This window comes from Lipophrys pholis, assembly GCF_963383615.2.
Source record: "Lipophrys pholis genome assembly, chromosome: 15".
In the NCBI taxonomy this organism is placed as follows: Eukaryota; Metazoa; Chordata; class Actinopteri; order Blenniiformes; family Blenniidae; genus Lipophrys; species Lipophrys pholis.
In genome coordinates, this window is record NC_137642.1 from 6,674,941 (window position 1) to 6,695,000 (window position 20,060).

At 43.8% G+C, this 20,060-nt stretch overlaps 2 protein-coding genes across 2 annotated transcripts; both read left to right on the forward strand.

Annotated features, from left to right (window-relative positions):
* The first annotated feature begins 70 nt into the window (after positions 1-70).
* On the forward strand, positions 71-9,484 carry LOC308121279 (uncharacterized protein). Its single transcript, XM_080482443.1, has 7 exons — positions 71-401; positions 5,796-5,928; positions 6,317-6,501; positions 6,601-6,800; positions 6,990-7,188; positions 7,932-8,050; positions 8,146-9,484. The coding sequence occupies exons 1-7, from the start codon at positions 338-340 to the stop codon at positions 8,485-8,487; spliced, it is 1,242 nt and encodes a 413-aa protein (XP_080338569.1). The 5' UTR covers positions 71-337; the 3' UTR covers positions 8,488-9,484.
* Positions 9,485-12,921: 3,437 nt separating this feature from the next.
* On the forward strand, positions 12,922-17,841 carry il22ra2 (interleukin 22 receptor, alpha 2). The gene is made up of 6 exons (XM_080482188.1): positions 12,922-13,032; positions 13,849-13,963; positions 15,628-15,812; positions 15,926-16,068; positions 16,729-16,877; positions 17,247-17,841. Exons 1-5 carry the CDS (start codon positions 12,966-12,968, stop codon positions 16,867-16,869), a joined length of 651 nt encoding a protein of 216 aa, XP_080338314.1. The 5' UTR covers positions 12,922-12,965; the 3' UTR covers positions 16,870-16,877; positions 17,247-17,841.
* The last annotated feature ends 2,219 nt before the right edge of the window (positions 17,842-20,060 follow it).

Below are 20,060 nucleotides of genomic sequence, written 5' to 3' on the forward strand. Positions count from 1 at the left end.
GATGCAAGTAGAGATTAATTGCTTTTGTTATGATAAGTCAACTTGTCAGTTGTTCTCTGGTGTACTCCTCATCTGTGGAGTCGAACTTGTTGGAGGAAGTAAGTCCTTCCGACGCTCCCTGAAGGCATCTTAACGCAGCGTCAGATCCGGGCAGTTCCTCCTCGGATCATTCCGAGCTCCCAGCTGCAGCATAGGACGTGTTTCTGGGATCATTTCTCGCTGCCGTGATTTCTCGGCAGCTCCGTGATGAAACGTGCCACCACTTCGAGCCTCCCTCGGTATTTTCTCTGAGACAAACCCCGAGCACCCGGGGAAGGGGGCGGCGGCGGTTCTCTCCATGGATTCCGCCTCATTCTGTCCCGTTCCCATCGCCCTGCTCATGGTCGTCGCCTGGGCTCGTGGTGAGTTGACCGTTATAGCCGCGACGTTTCTCCGACAATTATTACTTGAATACGTCAGACACATTAATTCACCTCGGGAAATGTGGGGATGGGTTGTAAGGATTGTGTGGGGATGTTAAGAGAAGGGCGTTAATGTGGCTGGGGAACATGGCGGTTCTAGTTTCCTGAAAGCTGACCAAACACTGCGGAACACTGCGGGCCTGTCTCTCCTGTCTCTCCTGTCTCTCCCGTGTCTCCTGTCCTCTAAGGCCGGCGGCTGTTCTATGTGCACAACCTCGCAGGAAAAACAGCAACGACAAAAAGCCTCAAAGCGCCACAATAAGTGCGACATGTGCATGTTTGTGATCATAACAGTGGAGAGAGAGAGACTCGTTCAGCTTGTTCAATGTAGGCTTTCTTTATTTCCTCTTTGTAGTTTTCAGTATTACCCAACTTCTCCAGTTGGGCAACAACAAGGCCAAAAATGTGCATTTCTTCATGTGAAAATAAGACCTTGCAATTGAAGGGGGAAAAAAAAAAATGAAAATAGCACATTGTGTGTCTTTGTCCATCAGTCGGAAAAGAGTTTGTGAATCTGACTTTGTCTTGTTGTTGTTTTTTTGTTTGACACATAAAGGAGAGCGTCTTGGCTTTCTGCCATATTTAAAACACTATATGCAAGGTTCATAGTAGGGATGTCCCGATCACACTGTTTGGCCCTCGATATCGATCCGGTTTTTCAGAATTGAGTATCGGCCAAAACCGATACCTACATTGCTATTGCAAATATACTCGATAGTCTATTTTTGGAGCAACTAAGATTTCTGAAGCTAAAAGCACTATTGGCAGAAGCTTTGTTTAGCTAGAAATTATTGTAAAACTCACTTATTGAATCAAAATTCTTCTCAGAATGACTTAAGAACTTATTTAAACTTTATTCAGTCATAACAACAAAAACCCAATTCCACTCTGCAGTCTTGTATCTCTTATTTATGTTAACTTAAACAACTTCACCTGGATTTTGTGGCAAATAAATCACTATGAACACGGCTCAACACGTGGCTTCAGGGCCTGTAGTACACATGCCACGCCTTTAGGGGCGCTGTGACTCACCAAGCACAACAGACCACATAGAAATTTAGAAGTAGACAGAAACACATAAACCACTATATATAACTCTAGTTTTATAGGTCTATGGCCCCGCTCCGCCTGCTTCTAGCTTTTGCAGCTCGACCGGAGCTTGTAGTCCGTGATTCTTGTGGTTATTAGGTGACGTTGCGAACGTCAGTTTACGGCAGGTCGCAAACGGAGCTCGCTTTACGGCAGCTGACGTGAAAAAGATTTTTCGTTTTGTTTTGTTGTTGTTTTTTTAGATCGGCGGGGTGATCGGCTGGATGTGCCGATTCCCGATCAGTCACAAATCACTAATATCGGCCCCGATCCGATATCTACCGATCGGATCGGGACATCCCTAGCTCATAGCTGCAGGGCGAACATGCCAATGTTGGGAGTAGTTGTGTTGTGAGAGGGCTGGTCACCATACCACCATGTGTACACAAGCAACAACTCAAACACAGGAACATCTCATTGGACAAATATTTGGTTTGTTAGTCAGTTCTTTTGACGTAATACACCTCTGATGGTAAATCTCTCCAGTTTTGACGAATAAATCAAGAATTGTAAAGGTGACGAATCTCTAATGCATTATACTGTATGTCTAGTAATCTTGTTTAAAAAAAAAAAAAGTTTGCCCATCAGCACCACATAATGTTTGGAGGTTTCTTCTATTGTCGCGTTACACTTTCACCTGCAGTTGTTTTTATGATAAAGAACATAACATAACAAACCTACAGTAGCCATCCTGCCGTTTGTGAATCACAGTCATCTGGTGATGTTTGACTCAGTGCGAGAGTGGAAGTGACAGATTCTCGGTGGTGACGAAAGCCACAAGTGGAATCCACAGCTCCGGCACCGAGGGCCCCCGTATACACGACATCTCATCCATTTTTTTAAAATGAAAAAGTGTTGTTTTATTGAAACCACGGTGCAGAGAACAATATGCTATGAACAGAAATCGAGAAGGGAATCGCACCCGGGAGCCACTATAAGAAAGTAAGTCTTGGTTGCAGTGGATCCGAGCACCACGTGCAGTTTCCCACACGCCAACTGGGGAAATGAAATTCCTACTGATCTCAATGATTAAGTGCAGACGCAGCCATTTTCCAGAGAACCCTGCATCTACTGAAAAAGAAAATCTCCGAATGATGCCTGAATAAATATCTTAATTGGCACCAGTACGTTCTGTAATACTAAACACATGCTTTTGTGGTATTTGTGAAACTTGAAAAATTTCCCTCGGAATGGATTCTGCTAGAATAAAATACCTTTGGTATTGTACAGTGGGACTGTGGCTACTCCGTAAACACGCCATAAACTCTTAATGTTGCGTTTGGTTCTTTTCAAAGACTTTGTGTTAAAATCATGGCGACCCTCGCTGGAAACTTAAAAGGCTATTGGAGCCTGGAGTCGCTGCATTCGGTGGCTTTTAAGATAAAACCACATTTCAACATGTGGATTTATTTTATTCTAAATTCTTTTAAAAGACTCGGCACTTAAAAGTCTGTACAATGAGAAATTCTTGTGTTGAGCCCACACTTCTTTTTAAAAAGCCATTGAATACAACCACCATAGTCTTTGGTGAGCTACGTCACACTTGTTGCAGAGCGCGACATGTTTGTGAAGAAATGTAGACCACATGGACGTTATGATCCCATGTCAAAAATCCCAATGAAAGCGAGAAATGACCGAGCTGCTGGGTTTTTTTTTTTGTTTTTTTTTGAAAGCACACGCGCATGCATGCATGAGGACAAAATGCTATAAGCATTAACATTGGCGCGAACACGGGACATACAGGCGATGGCGTTGGATTTATATAAAACCACCAAGGACATGGACCCAGGTAGTGGGGTTGAAGAGTCCGGATTCAGAAAACTTAACACATTTGACCCGAGATATAATCTGCTGGCAAATGTTTAGCAGAGAAAGCTCGACCTGCGTGGTTTATTCAAGTAAGAGAGGACCAGATGACAATTCCATGCTTTTACTGTTAAATAAATACTGTTTTGTCAAGATTCACTTTAGGATTTCCCTCTTTTTGCATCCAAGTTAAATATCGGCATCTATTACTGTAGTGTGAACCAGAATGTTTTAATCTAGACAACGAATCATCACACTGGTGTGACTGAATGCATCAAAAGACTTGGTTTCTGGCTAAGGCAGAATATCTGAATATATCTTGTGTTTCATAATATGGCCTCATAATATTGGTAAAAGCCATTGGGGAAAGGATCGCACTTCCCCCGCAGAGCGAACACGTACTCACTCGTTCTCTTCATTAATGATCTTTTGTCTGAAAACATTTCTTCTGGGAGCGCTGCGAGCTTCACCTGTTCGTACACGACACTCAGCCTGTCGTCGAGAGAGAGAGAGTACACACCATGTGTGTTGTGGTGGTGTTCTGTCATTTCGGGGAAAGGGAGGGGGTCTTGTGGTGTGATGAAATCAAGCGCGGCGACACGCCGCGTTGTGTCTGCTGTTGCCGCTGTGGCTTTTGTTTTTATTGTTAGAAGTTGAAACGTGAACGGCCACTCCCCTTTCGTCCTGCAGAAACACCTCACGCTACGAGTTTGTGGCGCTCACCGAGGTCGTTTGATTGGAGCGATGAGTCACCGCGTAGCAGCCTGTTCTGTCATGACTGGGGCTTTCCGACAAAGCTCTCGTTTCTCCTGCGCCGAGAAGTCTTGTGGCTGTTTACCGCAGGGCCAGTGTTGTAAAGTGACAAAACGTTGCGTGAGTTCAGAGGAAATTATTTACTAACTTTAATGGAGTTTAATTGGGAACTGTGTGTGTGTGTGCGCGCGCAGCCACAGATATAAAGCACAACATCTTTTTACTCATAAATGTGCCACAAGTGGAAATTACAGCAAAATCCACAAGACAAGAAAGCTGTAATAAAATATTAATAATGATGTTTACAGTGGGGTTAATAATGTGACTTAACTCAGTGAGCATTCTTAACCATTCAAGTATAAGTTACGACTCTATCTCCTGCTGCTTTTTATTTCAGCCTTAATCTCATCAATGAATTTGAAGCCACTGCAGCAAAGTGTTTTTCTTCTTGATGCTCATGTGACCTCCGGTAGGGCGTGCTTTCTCTTCCTGCCTTTTATTTGTTTTTTTTGCTTTGTAGGCACTCATCATGTGAGTGTGGTTGGTCACCACACCTTGTGATGTTTATGTGATATGATGATTGACTTCTGGTTCCCATCATATTTCAGAGACCAAGATCCCCCCCCCCTCCCCCCCATAGCAGCTTTGCATTGTTTTCTTATATCTTAGCTACTTTTAAGATAAATCCATGTTTTTTGTTGTTTTTTTTGCAGGTTTCAGAGGATCGTAGGACATGTATCGTCTTGTTCTTGTAATATACTACAGTGGCAGTTTAAGTGTGTGCGTGCGTGTGTGTGTGTGTGTGTGTGTTGTGGCGGCGGCAGCCTCTGACACCAGCATCTCTGTTGTGGTTATCACCTCGTTTTCACAGTGCATGTGCGACCACGTCTATTTTCCCGGGTCTCCTCGCACCTCAGCGTCTGTGTGGGTGGACTCGATCACGTGGGAGAATATAAATGTGACTTCACAGAGGAAACAAAACCGTGTTCTCCTTTTTCTGTTTGGACTTGTGAACAGAAACATTTTCTTCTTTGACTCGTCTGGATGAAACGATCGCAACTGCCGCAGTCCAATGTTGTGAATCTGAAACTATAGTACTACGATGTGGCTCGACGTGGTGTTTATCTGAGTACAAGATGGAGGTGTTATGCTTTGTGGACATACCTGCTTCTTTAAACCCAGGTTGAAATGCAGGTCTTGTGTAAACCTGAACCGACTGAAGTGGAAGTTTGTTACGTTAGATAAAAGTCTGAAGTCACAGCACTGGAATGAGAACAAGTCCCCAAGGAGAGTCAAACCTTCATCTCTCTCTTTGTTTTGTCTCGTGGCAAACGAGACCGGGGGGGTCGGTTCATATAGGGAAACTGCACGTCTGTCTGTTTCCTGCTTGCCATGTCTGACATCCTGTAGCATTTGGACACCATCCCAATTACAGGTCTGCTTTTAGTATCTGTGTGGGCTGCTTGGTCCGCCTCGCGGCAGAACACACTGTGTTCAGACTGCGCCCTCTGGTGGCGCATTGAATGTATTTCACCACACTGGGATAATTGACTCCAACCTAAAAGGAGCTGAAGGATTGTGTAACAGTCTGCCGGCATTGCCCTGTGCTCTTCTATCAGTCTCTTCCTGGTGTTTTGTGGGTTTTACGTTGTGGTGACCTGCAGCCTGATGCTCGTGTCTCAACAGTGGAACCGCCGGCGAACGTGAACCTGCACTGCCAGAGTATGAACAATGTCTTGAAGTGGGAGTACGGCCAGAACACACCGGGACTCAAGTTCAGGGTCGACATCGGAGCCTACTACAGAACAAATGCGGAGGGGTGGGTGTTGTCCTTCATCTCCTAAGAACATGAAGCATTATGGTGCGAGGTAGCCTTCATCCTCGTACAGCTGGATTTAATGTCGACACTGTGTGTTTTACGATACATTTGGAAAAAAGTTGACGGTTTAAGATGTGAAGGGGAGGAATCGAAGCAAATGTTGAGATTTAGCCTCTAAATCAACATGATACAATATTATAATGTACATTTAACATCCACGAGTAGATTCAAGAGCAACAACTCAAAGTAGCTTCTGTTTCCAAGCATTGCATTTTACTTTCTTGTGTGTGAAGCCTCAAAGAAAATCCTTGAGTCAGTTTGAAACCGCATACAAGCTGTGACCTTTGACATCATCGAGGTTATTTAAATGAGTCTTCTTGTTTTCCAGTTTTCTGAATGTGTCTTGGGTGGAGCCTCCCGCCCTCGAGGCTGATCTCTCCTTCCTGTCGGATCCGTCAGAAGCTTATTATCTGACTGTAACCGCTGTGGTCGGTGGCGAGGAGTCGGACCCCTCCCCGTCAGAGGACGGAATCACCTTCAGCTACTACCGGGATGCAGACGTGACTCAGAAATGTGAGCGACGGTTTGGAAAGAGAGCAAGTGACGTTTCCATGTAGCCCCTAGAAAGTAGAGCTCCAGAAAGAAATCCTTCATTTCCACGTTGGTTTTCAGGTTTTGTGGACCTCCCGTCAGTCAACATCACCGCCCAGCCCCACCACCGCGTCCTGCTGCGCTTCCAGCACCCCTGGCTCACGCTGTACGAGAAGGTGCACAGCAACCGGAAGGCAACGACCAGGAGGAAGAAAAGCCATGACGCACTCCTGAGCGACGAGCTACCCGTTTTTGAGTACACGGTCGCGATCATCAGCCAGGTCAGTTTCACTTTGTCATTTATAATCAGAGGAATTGCGCCGCAGACCTTTTGCCAGTTTCCTCATTTAATTATCACACAAACAAAGCGGTCTGGTGTTGAAGTTGAGGTCGTCTAACGCCGCCGAGAGTCGCGGTTAAGAAGTTTTATCACGCATTTCTCCAGTCCTTCCTTTTCTGTGCGTGTGCAGAACCTGTCCGATCACACGTACCTGTGCGAGGAGGCGGTGTGCGAGGCGCTGCTGCCAGTCGACCCCCAGCAGGACAAACACTGTCTGCAGATCAACGGAGACCTGGGCCTGGACACGGACCCGGACCTGGACCCGACGACCATGCTGGTGAAAGGAAGCCAAGTGTTCTGCGCTCAGCCGTTTCAGAAAGCGGCTCACGGTTGAGTGAAATCCTACCTATGTTTTGACATTCCCTATTGCCGCAGTGAAGCATCATGGGTTCTTGGGGGGGGCTGACATCTGCTGGTAGATAATCGAACTTAAAGCCACACAGGGACTGTTTGTCAAAAAACAGGAAGTATGAAATGTCACCGCCAGCACTTTGTTTTGTGTGCCTCATGTTGATGGAACAACACGCAGTCAAAACGTCTCTTAAAGTCAAATATGAAACAGTGTGGTGTGATGTGGCGCCGCTCACAGCACCGGAGGATGACGCTTCTATACAATCTGCAGCTTTTGGTTTCAAACCAACGTTTTATTTCATATTTAAAGTTACTTTCTTATTCATCATTTCCATTTGCTTACTTATCTGTTTAACTCTCCACCCGTTTCCCTGGTAAATTGGCACTTAACTACTTGCTCTGGTTGGAATGGATCTTTACTCTTGTTGGTCTCTGCTGGTTCCTTTTTGGAGAACTCTCTTAGTTATTGATTGAAATCAGTCTTTTGTTTGGTTCGGCATAAGTTTAACCGTTCTTTAAGTTTTGGCTGAATCCCAAATGGTTGGGGTTTTGGCTTTCGGACACAAAATGAACATTAGAAAAAGCTTCTCAAAGGTTTGTTATCGTTTACATTGGCTGACGGAGCTCTCAGGGACATTTTCCAGCTTTCAGCTTCAAGAAACCCTGATGGGTATTTACAGCTGCTTCCCTTCACAATAACATTTCTTTGTGTTTCCTTCAGATCTGGCGTATATCGTCATCGGGACATGCTTGTTGGCTGCGGTATGTGCTGTCCTCGCGCTCGTCCTCTGCATGATCTACAGCAAAAAGACGAAGCCTTCAAGAGAAGCTCGTCCTCCGGTACGTTCCTATCAACTCGTTCAAATGGAGATGATCAGGGTTTGAATTTGTTTGGGTGGATCGGCACTGACTGAAAGACTCTTGGTCTCTTGTAGAACGTCTCCCACCATAGGACGCGGCAGACCCTGGTTCTGGTTGAGGAGTTGATCACTGTGATGGAGGTGGAGCCTCCGTCACCCACTCCGCTCCTGGAAGCGACCGACATCCAGGACTGTCTGGACTTCACTCCTCCCGCCACTAATTCCGCCGACTACACCCTCCGCATGCGCCTGGGGCTGCCGTCCCAGGACGACGGAGAGCCTGACGTGGCGGAGGAGGACTCTGCGTACCGGGGCGGCGGCAGCTTGGACGAGGACAACTTCTCGTCCAGTTATGAGAAACGCGGCGTGCCGGTTGAGTTGGGGCCGGGCGACCAGGCCGAGGGTTACCGTGGCTGAACGCGTTCAAATCCCAAACTTCAGCAGGTCACAGAAACATTACAGAGCAGCAGCTGTACCAGTCGTGACGCCGGTTTAACTTCAGCACGCAGTAAATAAGTCCGAGTGGTCGCCAACGCCACATGCTAATGTTGATTCGGGCGGCCTAAACATTTCTTTCGGATGTATAAGCATAAACATAGATCTTAGCGTCCTTTGTTAAAGATTTATACACGATTCTTCGCATTAGCTTCAACTCCTGTGTTGTTGTTGTTTTTATACTTCTAAACTCATGCACTTTTGACTGAAACCCGGGAATCTAGACTGAAAGTATGCCTAACATACTTTTAAATACTACTATTTGAATAACCGAGTTGCGAGGCATGGGTCTTGATGTCGAGGTGTTTTCTGCTGATGGGAACCTGTGAAATGATGAGCAGCAGCAAGACGCCGAGGCTCAGGGAGACTCGCTCTGTCAGAGAGTCGGAGACGGCGTCACGTGAGGAAACTGGAGGTACGAGCGCGCAGCGCCAATGCTCATAGATCGTCCTCACCAAGGTGGAGTTCAGACCTCAAACTGGTTCCGTCATCAAAAAAAAAAGCCCTCCTCAAAAGGAGCCTCGCATTGCTTTTAGATCAATAGACAGGTTGTCATTTCTTCACTCTGACGTCACATCGCCAAAATAGCCGTTTCTAATTATTTGCACTATTTTTCTGTCTGATCAAGCTGCTCAGCTCCTTTAGGTCACACTGATGGACAAAAACACCTTTTGAGTAACTAAGCTTGTTAGTTTCAGTGATCCTACAGTCCTCTTCACACAGCGAGCTGGGTGTGCTTAGCGCTTCATTCAGCGTTTGCCAACCTTACTAAAAGCAGATGATGATGAAAGCCTGATTAATTCTACCTTGCGAATTCAATCCATGCTTAGTATGTACATGTCTTCTTTTGTCAATTACACTGTTTTGCTGGAGCGGATGTCTTGTGCCTTTGAATAAATGGCTGGCCTGTACCTATATGTACCTTTTGTGTTGACTTTCCTTGTTTGCTGGGTTGAATAGAAGAAGTTGAGGGCAGAGCTCCTCCATCCGGTTCTGCTGTGTGTCGTTTGTATGTGAGGGAACAACGCTTCATGTGCACGACGTGACATTTGACTCATTCGCTCCGTTCCTCTCTTTGAATCCAGTAAAGTGAGGAAGGAACCCCCCGCCCCCCAACATGTCCTACACCAAAATGTGTGTGTGTGTGCGTGTGTGTCGTTTCCTTCCTCTTCTCAGGAGTGTGTGAACTGATCTGCTTCCAGTAAGAGTCAATAATGACAGGTGTCACTTTTCACCTCTGCCCAGGATTTCTCTTAATCTGGCCACACATCCTCACTGTTCTCTCACTTTGAGCTGAACTAAACCTTCATCAGACTCTTAACTATCAAATTAGTGGGGGGGAAAAAAGGTGAATTATCCCATATGTATCCACTGTATATCATACATTAACCACTAAAAACAAAAATCAACTAAAACACTATAAAGTATAGTAAAAACACAATAGAATCCACTAAAACATTTATAAATGGTACATGGATTTCACTGATATAGAGCTTTTCCACTGCTTGAGCAGTCCTAAAGTGCTTTCTATCGTTCATCCCATTCACACACACAAGGAGGCTGGGATTGGAGCTCAGTGTCTTGCTCAAGGGCACTTCGACGGGTGGACAGGTGGAGATGTACAATTGAACCTGCAACCTTCCGACTGTGAGACGACGGCTCGACCAACCGAGCCCTAAAAGCCCTTCGGTCATGATTCCGTTACACTTCTTACATACTACTTCTTTATGTAACAAGTTATTAGATAGTTGGCAAAATGTTATAATGAAAAATAAAGTAGTTAATAACATTAATATTATTATATAATACCTTGGCGGGTATGAGGTTATTGGTTGTTACAGCGACATTATATACTATACGATATTATACTTTTTTTTTTTACAATTGTCTTGCAATTTTTAATATTTATTCTATCTTTGATCGCTTCCTTTGTCATTTTACCCATTAAACTATCACTATTTGTGTTTTTACTATTGTCTTTACCCATCCTCTACTCTTCCTATTAACTTCCACAATTTATCCTGATGCACCTCGGCCTGGTTCACACAGTTTGCCCAGTTTCAATGCGCTGATACATACATCGTCTAGATCTCTCCTATCTTTACAGCGGAAATGGGCAACTTGGAGGCTTGTGAGGGCCAATAAACGCTCACATGTTTGTGACCAAGTATTCGAATTACAGGAGATTTCCACACTCAAGGCTCAAATGTTGGGGAGACGAGTCGCTTATACAGTTTGTGGATTTATGGGAGACTTAAAAAGGAGACGGGTTCCACCGGTCGCCCCCGCTGACTTTAAACTGACACCTTTAATCCAAACGTGGCCATTTTCAGCACATTAGTGTTGAAATCAACCCCAGAAATCATTTCAAATCCAGGGAAAGTTCAATCAACGTCTACAACTATTCCACTTGTTATAGTTACAGTTCCTTCAAGTAACTAAGTTACTGCATTCTTCAGACTGTACATACCTTCAGAACCGTAGATTGACTTTGTTTTGTTTTTTTTGCTGATGGATGAAAAAAAAAAAAAAAGAAAAGTTGGACTTTTGATACGCTGGAACATTTGGTCTTCGTTACTGTAATCGTGAATTTAAAAGAAGAGAACGTGTCCAACATGGCAGACGTTTGTGTTCAGATTCACGTCGCAGGTCACGATATTCCTTCTGATCCATTTCACTAATGAGCACCAGAATGCTGATGCAGCTTAATCACATTTATGACCTTCGCCAACGAAGCCGAGCAGGTTGTGCTTTTGTCTGCGTGTATTTATTCACTGGTTTGTGTGTATTTTACCAAGTCTTCACAAAACTGCATAAAATTTTCAGGGATGATTTGTCCTCATCCAAGGACCAAATGATTAGAAGCTGGGACGTTATCGGCAAACCGTTTTTGTTACCGCTTTCATACCATCGCACTAAATTTCCTTTGAAATTTCCTCCTAACATTTGCACTAATACATCTCCCAGAGAGCCTCGCAGCCCCTCCGTAACCGGGTAGCTCAGCCGTTCCCATGGCAACAACTCACGTTTCACACGGTGGCGTATCTGCCTGATCTGCCTCGTCAGCATCGGCATGCGACGTGAACTCGGTTCAGCAAAAGGGATGTGGCGTTGGCGAAGGTCTGCGCTCCGGTTGATCATCTGTTTTGAACAATGAAAGAAACTTCAGTCTTCCTGTGGTTTTGAGAGTTCAGATTACCGAAATTGTCATTATTCCCACGTGCGTTTGAACCCTGATCTGTGGCTCAGCCTCACGCGACAATCAGAATCGGCTAAATGCAGCAATATTTGATCTGAACTGGGCCAAACCATTGAAGCGAGACGTAAAAATACCAACGACCACGGTGTGATGTACATGTTTGACTCAATCTCGACACCAGGACTTATGAGAATTATAGGAGGAATATACGTCTCTGATCTCCACCATCGACATTGTAAGAGTTCTTTGGTCTTGGGGAGACGTGGGCCCCTTGAATGAAAGTGGGAAAAAGTAATCAGCAGCCGGCCTCGATTCTTTCACTGTAGCAGCCAGTGAGCAAATATATTTAAATCAATACGTGCAATTATCTCGACTTCCCCCTGTGGAAATACCCTCAGGTAAAATAGATTAGACAGAAATCATTTAGAGGATTATAAACTCTGGATTATCCGTCCAGCCGAGATAAGAAAAAAATTACAATCTGTAATTGGAGGATTTGTGTTGATGCTCTGCAGGATATTAAAAATGGCCCTTTTACCTCGGCAGCCTCTGTCAATATTGATCTGCCCTTTAACAACAATTACCACCATGAGGAAACACGAAGTGCCGGACAAGAAGTAGTAAAGATGTCACCTTTCCTTCCTCCTGTGTCGCCGACGCTTTGTTGTCGTTATGCAAACGCGGTTCCAGTAAAGTGTTTTAATTCCTCGTGACATTTCAAGACAAGCGGGGATGGTCTCTGGTTCTGCTAAAGGAAACTCTTGAGGCGAGACGGGGGTCACGTGGGTAAAATCCTCCAAACGGATTCACAAAGAGGTTAGATTTGCTGGATCAACAATGTTCATGTCACATAAACCCGATCTTCACAACTCTGCAGGCCGGAAAAGAAACAAACACGCACAAAAAACATGTTTTCATCTGCATTAACAACAGCAAAGAAAAACTAAATCCAAAAGTTGAACCCGGCTCATGTGTAAACTGATCCGGAACACGAAACACGAAATCAGTTCAAGATGACGTGGAGCCCTGAAACGTTACTACCCGAGCGGCCCGCTTGTGTCAAAAAAAACAACAAACAAAACAAAAAAACGGTGGAAATGTAAATGGGGAAGTTGGCGGGACGTTAAAGGCCGACGCGCCGAGGACGGAGCAGATCCAGCCGCGGCTCGTCTGCCAGTTCCTGACGTCCTCCGGCTGCATCATGTCCGCTCTGCTGCTGCTGCTCGGAGTCCTGCTGCTGGGAAACCTGCACATCTGCAGCCCGCAAGGTAAACCTCTCCTCCGCGGCTCAGAAAGAATCGCACCTGTTCGAGAAACTAAAAAAGTTTTCGATTTCTCAGGAAAGTGATGAGATTTTACCGCCTGGTTTTAAAATGTGACCGAATTTAATGCAATGTCTTGTCTTCATGGCAATTTCTGCCCCAGAAAGAGGTTTTGACAAAATAACTTTGAGTTTATCTCTTCTTATTTGTTTTTATCATGATTTAGTGTGAAGAACGGTCTTCTCTCTTGTCCGTTATAGCAGAAAAAATTTACTTCTTATGAAACTCTCTGCAGACAGAACAGACGTAAACACTTCTTAATGACTAGTATGAACAATAATATTGATTACGTGTATTCCACGGGTCTAAAAGTAAACAAGGTATTATTTGTGGTTTATATATACACATGACTCTCATCACTCTTCTCCATATCAGACAAAATAATGGAGAAAAATAAACAATAATTTGTGCATATTTAAGGTACATTTAACAGTTTTTAGTTTAGTTTCTTCGAAGAGATTATTTCTTTTTAATGTTCTAAATTAGAGGAAGTTTATCAAAACATTGAGTTTTTTGATCACAGCTGGCAGGCCTTTAGTGAAGTTGCACGGCGGTGTCGTCTTCATCTTCCTCTCACAATCATCCTGGTTCATCTCAGTCCAGAAAACAAGCATTAGATTTTAACTGGAGGCTCTGGATGAACAGATGATTTGATCTTTACTTGCTGTTGTTCTGCTGCTTTAATGTCAGAACATTCTGACCTTTATCAACAGAGTGTTTGAAGGAACTTGACGTCTAACTATTCTGTTTTGTTGTGTTCAGAGATGCTGGCTCCACCGGCCCCGGTCAGATTCAACTCTGTGGACTATAAAAACATCCTGCAGTGGTCTCCAGCGAACAACAGCTCCTCACTGCTGCACTACGTCCAGTGGAAGATGTGAGTACACACACACACCCACACGCACGCACGCACGCACGCACACCTTATTGCATTTATATACATATGATGAAAGCTCCCTCTTTATTTAAGCCTTATACATTCAAATATTTACTTATTCATAGAATATCTTTTTTTTTATTGAACTAGCAGGTAGTTTGTACATCTTTAGGTTTCTTTTTGTCCCTTTTTTTTTTCTTCTTTTGGTTCTTTACCAGATTGTACATTCTTTAGTTGAGAAACCTCAAAAATCTAAATACAAAACTATTAGTAATAATTTCTTCAAATAGCCTTTTTTAAGTCTTTAAACAAAAGTTAGATTCTTACAGGTAACAAATGACTTTGTTGTAACTGTTTTAATGTATGTCTTTCATTTCTTCTAAAGCTTTAATGTATTTCTTTAATCTGTATTTTTTTAATTTCTTTGTAAAGCACTGTGAATTGCCTTGTGTTTGAATGGAGCTCTATCAATAAGTTTGCCTTGCCTTACTCTGGAAATTAATTCTATTTTGGCTCCAAACAACCAAGTATCTTTAAACATAGCAGTTTATAAATATTCAACATTTCTTTAGTACGATTTGATTAAATCTATCACACGCGTTTAACTCGTTAGTCTCATGCTTTTGAAATACATTTATAGTCAATCTTAAAATTAAATAAATCCGTTAATCATACAGCTTCTTGATTTGCTATTAAACATTATTCAAGACTTTTCAAGTCACTCACATTAACAAAACCACATTAAACGTCATGTCACTAAAGCCTGAATTTCCCAGGCGCCCCTGAACGCACCTAACAACCAACGGAGATTAAACCAACAATAAATAAAGAGCCGCGTCGCGAGACACTCACCTGCTGAACACCAGCGGTCCAACACAGTGTCGCGCGCCACAGTTCAGTCACGACCAGGAGGAAAACAACTTCTTTTTTTTGTTAAGGCGAAAAAAATGACGCAGGTCTGACTGCAGCAGCGACTTCAGGTGCGTCTCTCACACTGAGCCGGGCGGAAACGTTAAGATGAAGATTAGTTCCACCTGAATAATTTCTTCCTGGAATTAATAAAGTATATATTTTTTCTATTTTCTGTTCAAAAATAAGTAATGCAAATCTCCCCTAATGAAGAAATTCACATTAAATAAAACACGACTCACAGAAACAGTTAAACAGTTCAGATCACTGCTCTGTAGTTTTGACACACAAAACTGTTTCCATCTTATGATTAGTATTATCATTCCAATAATGTTAACTGGTAGTATAGAGATTGATCCATTTCGAGTTGAATACATAGTTTAGCTTAATGATAAAACCAGAGATCAGGGATTATTGGAGGTTCCTTTACATCAGCCGCAACATGAAAACACCAGTAACCTTTACAATCTTAATCTAATTGTTTTAATTTTAGTTTTTATGTTTGTCACTCAGGCTTCACTATTTCTAAACTTGCAATACAGAGATTTTCTCTTCTATCAGAGTATTTCTATTTACTCCATTACAACAGTGGTAGCTCCAGACTTTTGGTCCTCACAGCCCCCTGGAGGACTCCGGACTGTCACGCACTCTTACAAACACGTACGGGAAAAGGAGAACTAAAACAGAAGTGTGAGTTTGTGTCTGAGGTCCCTGATGTTTCTAGAAGGTGTGAATGTCCCATGTCGTCCTCTCAGCTATGGCGAGGCTGACTGGCTTGACGTGGACGGCTGTCAGGGGGTCAAGCGGCTTCACTGCGACCTCAGCAGCATGACCTCTGACCCCAGAGAGTGGTACTACGCCAGAGCGCGCTCCGTCTCGCCGTCCACCAGCAGCAAGTCGGCCTGGGCCCTGTCCCCGAGATTCAGCCCCCGTCTGGACAGTGAGTCTCCCTCCAGCCGCTTCAGACTCCTTCATTTTGAGCTTTGTACAAGTATTATGCGTCTCATTCACCGATACGTGCAAACAAACTGAGCGGGATGTTAATGTGCGCAGCCACAATCAGCCCCCCGACTCTGGAGGTGAACGTCACGAAGCGGGGCATTCTGGTCCAAGTGAAGCGGCTGAGGCCGCAGGTCCGGAGGATCCACAGGAATCCAGGCTTCAAGATCTACGTCATCTCCGCCAGCGGCGAGGAGGTACACACCAACAGACGACTCCTCATGTTCGACGGTCGAATCTCTGAGTCCACGAAGGCCCTACATGGTGCCCGTTTACATGCAGAAGCACCAAAGTACTTTTACTTTAAGTAAAAACTATTGCATAAATAACGTTAAAAAGGTTTCAAGGATGTACAGAAAAGACATTACAGGTATTTATATGTGAAGGCGGAGAGTAAAAGTAGAAGCAATAAGGAGTCAGGAAAGTAAATATTCATGATTCTTGAACAAATTTCCCAGGCGTGGCGGACACAACGCAACACCGGGTCGATGCTGCCGTGAAAGATAGCGGAGATTGTAAAAACACCCATAATGCAACAGCTAAAGGAGTGTTTCGGTGAAGTTCACTTTATGTTGAGATTCTACTCATTTCCAGTTGCAATTCGTTTAGGTGTTTTTTTTAATGTAAAACACAGTCTTGATGTAATGAAATAGAGGAGGAAGAAGGAGGAGGAACAAAAAACAAAAAACAAAAACGAGAACAAACTCACCAAAAAAAAAAAAAAAAAGGGAAGAACGAGACTTTAAATGCTTGTGATTTGCTGTTGACGTTCACCGTCTGCTGTGTCCCGGAGGCCACCGGAGCCCCCCCCCCCCCCGCAGGGCCACAGTCCTCATGGTTTCATCTCTCCTCCTCAGGAAGTCTTTCACATGAACTGCTGCTCTAAAACGCTGAAGGACCTGCGCCAGTCCAAGTACTGCCTCCAGGCCCAGGTCGTCCTCCCACTGCCGGCCAGGAGCAGCAGGCGCAGCCCCCGGACGTGTGTCACCACCGTCTGATCACACAGGTACGACCACAGGGGAGCGTGTGCAGATGCGTGAGGCCCGGCTCCATAACCGTGAGAACGCGTGTGTATTTGTGAGGCGGCGGCAGGCGAGCGGGATGGTATCATCCGGGGGTGAAAGGCAAATCTGAACAAAACCAGAAGTCACGTATCAGCTGTCGCCCAACAACGGCTGCAGGCGGCGGGACAGAGAGAGGGAGGGAAAATGAAACTCCCGGAGGAGGAATCCGTCTCCACAATGCCTATAATCACCTCCACTCGCTCACTCGCCACACCCAGGACGCTATTTTTAGCCGGGTCCGATGGCTGCGAGGTGTGCAGCGGTTTTCTCCTTCACTCACGCTGTTCTGGTCCCGTCCTCTCTTGCTGCAGACTCACCGGACGACCGGCCTCGCCTTCCCTTCGCCTCAGCTTCAATGACCTCTCGCTACCTCGACGGCTGCAGCCACAAGCGTCTGCGCTGGTGCCACTTTACCAGCATTAAGGACGTGAGACTTTCACCTGAGCAGCACGTTCCCATCCTCATCGACACGCAAAAAGACATGAAGACATCAAGGTTTCTGTCAATAAGACACCTGCAGGGGAAGACAAGGACGTGTTGTTCCAGTTAAATCACAACATTTGGATTGTTTTTTTGAATTTTTTCTTATTTCTATGTTCATGCAGCACCATTAATTCAAACTGTAAAGTCACCGTGAGTCTAAATTCAATGGTTTTATTCTTCACGTTTAACACTGAAACTTCCTGATTAAATATTAACACGGCAAGATTTGAGTAACAATGAGCTCTAACAGGATGAGACAGCGAAATCAAACACTGAATGCAGTTTACCTCAGTTAATACAGCTTTTGTTTGACCTATGAATATATATACATATATACATATATATATATCTTTGATTGTACTGAGCCAGACTCGTGTTGCATTTGCTACATTGCAAATAAAAAACACTGATTTCTGCCTCTTCAGTCATGCGTTTGTGTGGATTTTGGTATAAATTCTTCCTTTTGCCAGCAGATCTGCTGGAAGGAGTCGTCTCTTTGTTACTAGAGTCTCTCAACAGACAGAATACGTCCATGTTCCCCTCAGGAAGGAGGAAACACATGCGCCACCAAGCAGCCTTTCATATGAGCAAACTCTCGGACTGCACGTCCCACCGGTGACAGTGAGATCAGTCATATTAAATGTCTTATTTCTCTCATTTTAACATTTTCAACCGACCATATTTTACATAAATTGCATATAACGTTGATAATTAGTTGAAATGTACTGATTTAAACCACACAAGCGATGCACTTTATTAAATATTTGTCAAAAGTTGAGTTACTGTACATGATATATACACTAACAACTGCTTTATTTTATTTTTGGGGGATTTATAAAGTTGCCTTTTTTTGGTGCATTTGACTGGGAAACTAAACACATTTTACGAAGAGCATTTCAAGGATTAAAATGTGATTTATTCCCAATGAAACACTGAAAAACTGGAGCAATGCAGGAATGATAGTTTATCAAAATTGGTTTTCTCTTAATCTGGTCTGTGCTCATCATTTTTGCTTGTTTCTTTTAAACTGCTATTAGTTAATAACAGAAACTAGAACGCAACAACATTTTGAAAATGTCTTTCTCTAACATTTTCTTTTTTTTTTATGAAGGTATTTATTGTCTTCTTTTCTTTCCTTTGTTACGATTTTTCATAAAAAGATCTGAGAGCAGTGATGGATCACTGGTAGAACTTTAAATACAGTATGTATCCGAGTATGAATGGAGCAGATATACACAGATATTGATCAGTTATTACATTGATTGCTTCTTTATAACAATAACGTAATAATACTGTAATGAGTTATCAGATCCATTATCTCAGTAACGTATTGCTAATAACCTAATAAGTAACATGAACGAGTAGCAATAAATTGATGGGTCTGTTTTAATCCTGTAAAACTTTTTGTGCTGCATTTTCTTGCACAAAAAGTGCTGAATAAATAAAATTTGATCTACTATTTGACGAAATATGAGATATTTATCAGGTTTTGGGGAGTTTGCTTATCAAACATAAGGATCTCACTAATACTGAAGAAAAATGCATCTGTGAAAGGAAAACAGAGGTGACTTTAGTCTTTGATTTCAACTTTATTCAAAATGTCGATAAACGTGATACTCTTGATCAATCAGGCATGAAGTAACCAATACTGTAATGATAAACACCCACTGACACACACACACACACACACTTCTTCTCAAAGCTAAAATCTGACACAGTCGGCGTGACGCCGGCCATTTCTCAGAGGAAGCGTTGCGTTCGACAAGGAAGTCTGGTCGTCTCCACGGGTGCGTCGGCTTTACTTGTTTTCTTTCTTCTTTCGAGGAACTCCTCCACTAGCAGCTAAAGTTCATTTTAGTGATTTTGGTCCTGAAGACAAGCGAGGCCTTGGATTTGGTCCCTGAACGCTGCAGTCCATGGAAGGGAATGTTTGTTTGTTTGAAGATGGCGCGTTGCCTTATTTGCGCGCACACGCACACGCACGCGCACGCGCACACACACACACACACACACACACACACACACACACACACACACACACACACACACACACACACACACACACACACACACACACACACACACACACACACACACACACACACACACACACACACACACACACACACACACACACACACACACACACACACACACACACACTTAAACTGGTAGCTGGTGGCAGCTGGGTGATTAGTAGAGGCCTTCCCAGTGTGGGAGCTGGTTGAAAGCCCGCGGTCACACGATAAGAGAACATGAGACGCTTCACATCCTGAAGCGTCAGAAAATGCCAGGGTGGGATTACACATCCGAGAATCGCAGTTATATTTACACCATTTGGGACTTCATATCTTTGTGTTTGGGGAACGTGGGACACGTCTAATCCAAGGCGGGAATGCCAGACGAGAAACCCATGGATTTTCCTTCCAGAGTGACCGTACGTCTAAACGCTGTACAAACTGGGAAAGCCCTTTTCTAATGTTTTATAAAAAGGAAAAAAAAGTACATATAAAAAGGAAACTTCCATTTCACTAACGTTCAACCAGTGTAACGTAACAGCGCAGAAGTAAACTCTGTCTGTCTAAGGCACAGGAAGTGTCAGATTTTACAGTACAGGCCAGTTTATGCACTCTTTCAGTTGT

What these genes read in the sequence shown, in the direction of transcription:
- LOC308121279 (XM_080482443.1), top strand. Translation starts at nt 338, where the DNA reads ATGGATTCCGCCTCATTCTGTCCCGTTCCCATCGCCCTGCTCATGGTC. An exon ending in CGGTCGCGATCATCAGCCAG is followed by an intron (nt 6,801 to 6,989) that starts GTCAGTTTCACT and finishes GTGCGTGTGCAG; the next exon opens with AACCTGTCCGATCACACGTA. An exon ending in CAAGAGAAGCTCGTCCTCCG is followed by an intron (nt 8,051 to 8,145) that starts GTACGTTCCTAT and finishes GGTCTCTTGTAG; the next exon opens with AACGTCTCCCACCATAGGAC.
- il22ra2 (XM_080482188.1), top strand. Translation starts at nt 12,966, where the DNA reads ATGTCCGCTCTGCTGCTGCTGCTCGGAGTCCTGCTGCTGGGAAACCTG. An exon ending in CACTACGTCCAGTGGAAGAT is followed by an intron (nt 13,964 to 15,627) that starts GTGAGTACACAC and finishes TCGTCCTCTCAG; the next exon opens with CTATGGCGAGGCTGACTGGC. An exon ending in ATTCAGCCCCCGTCTGGACA is followed by an intron (nt 15,813 to 15,925) that starts GTGAGTCTCCCT and finishes TAATGTGCGCAG; the next exon opens with CCACAATCAGCCCCCCGACT.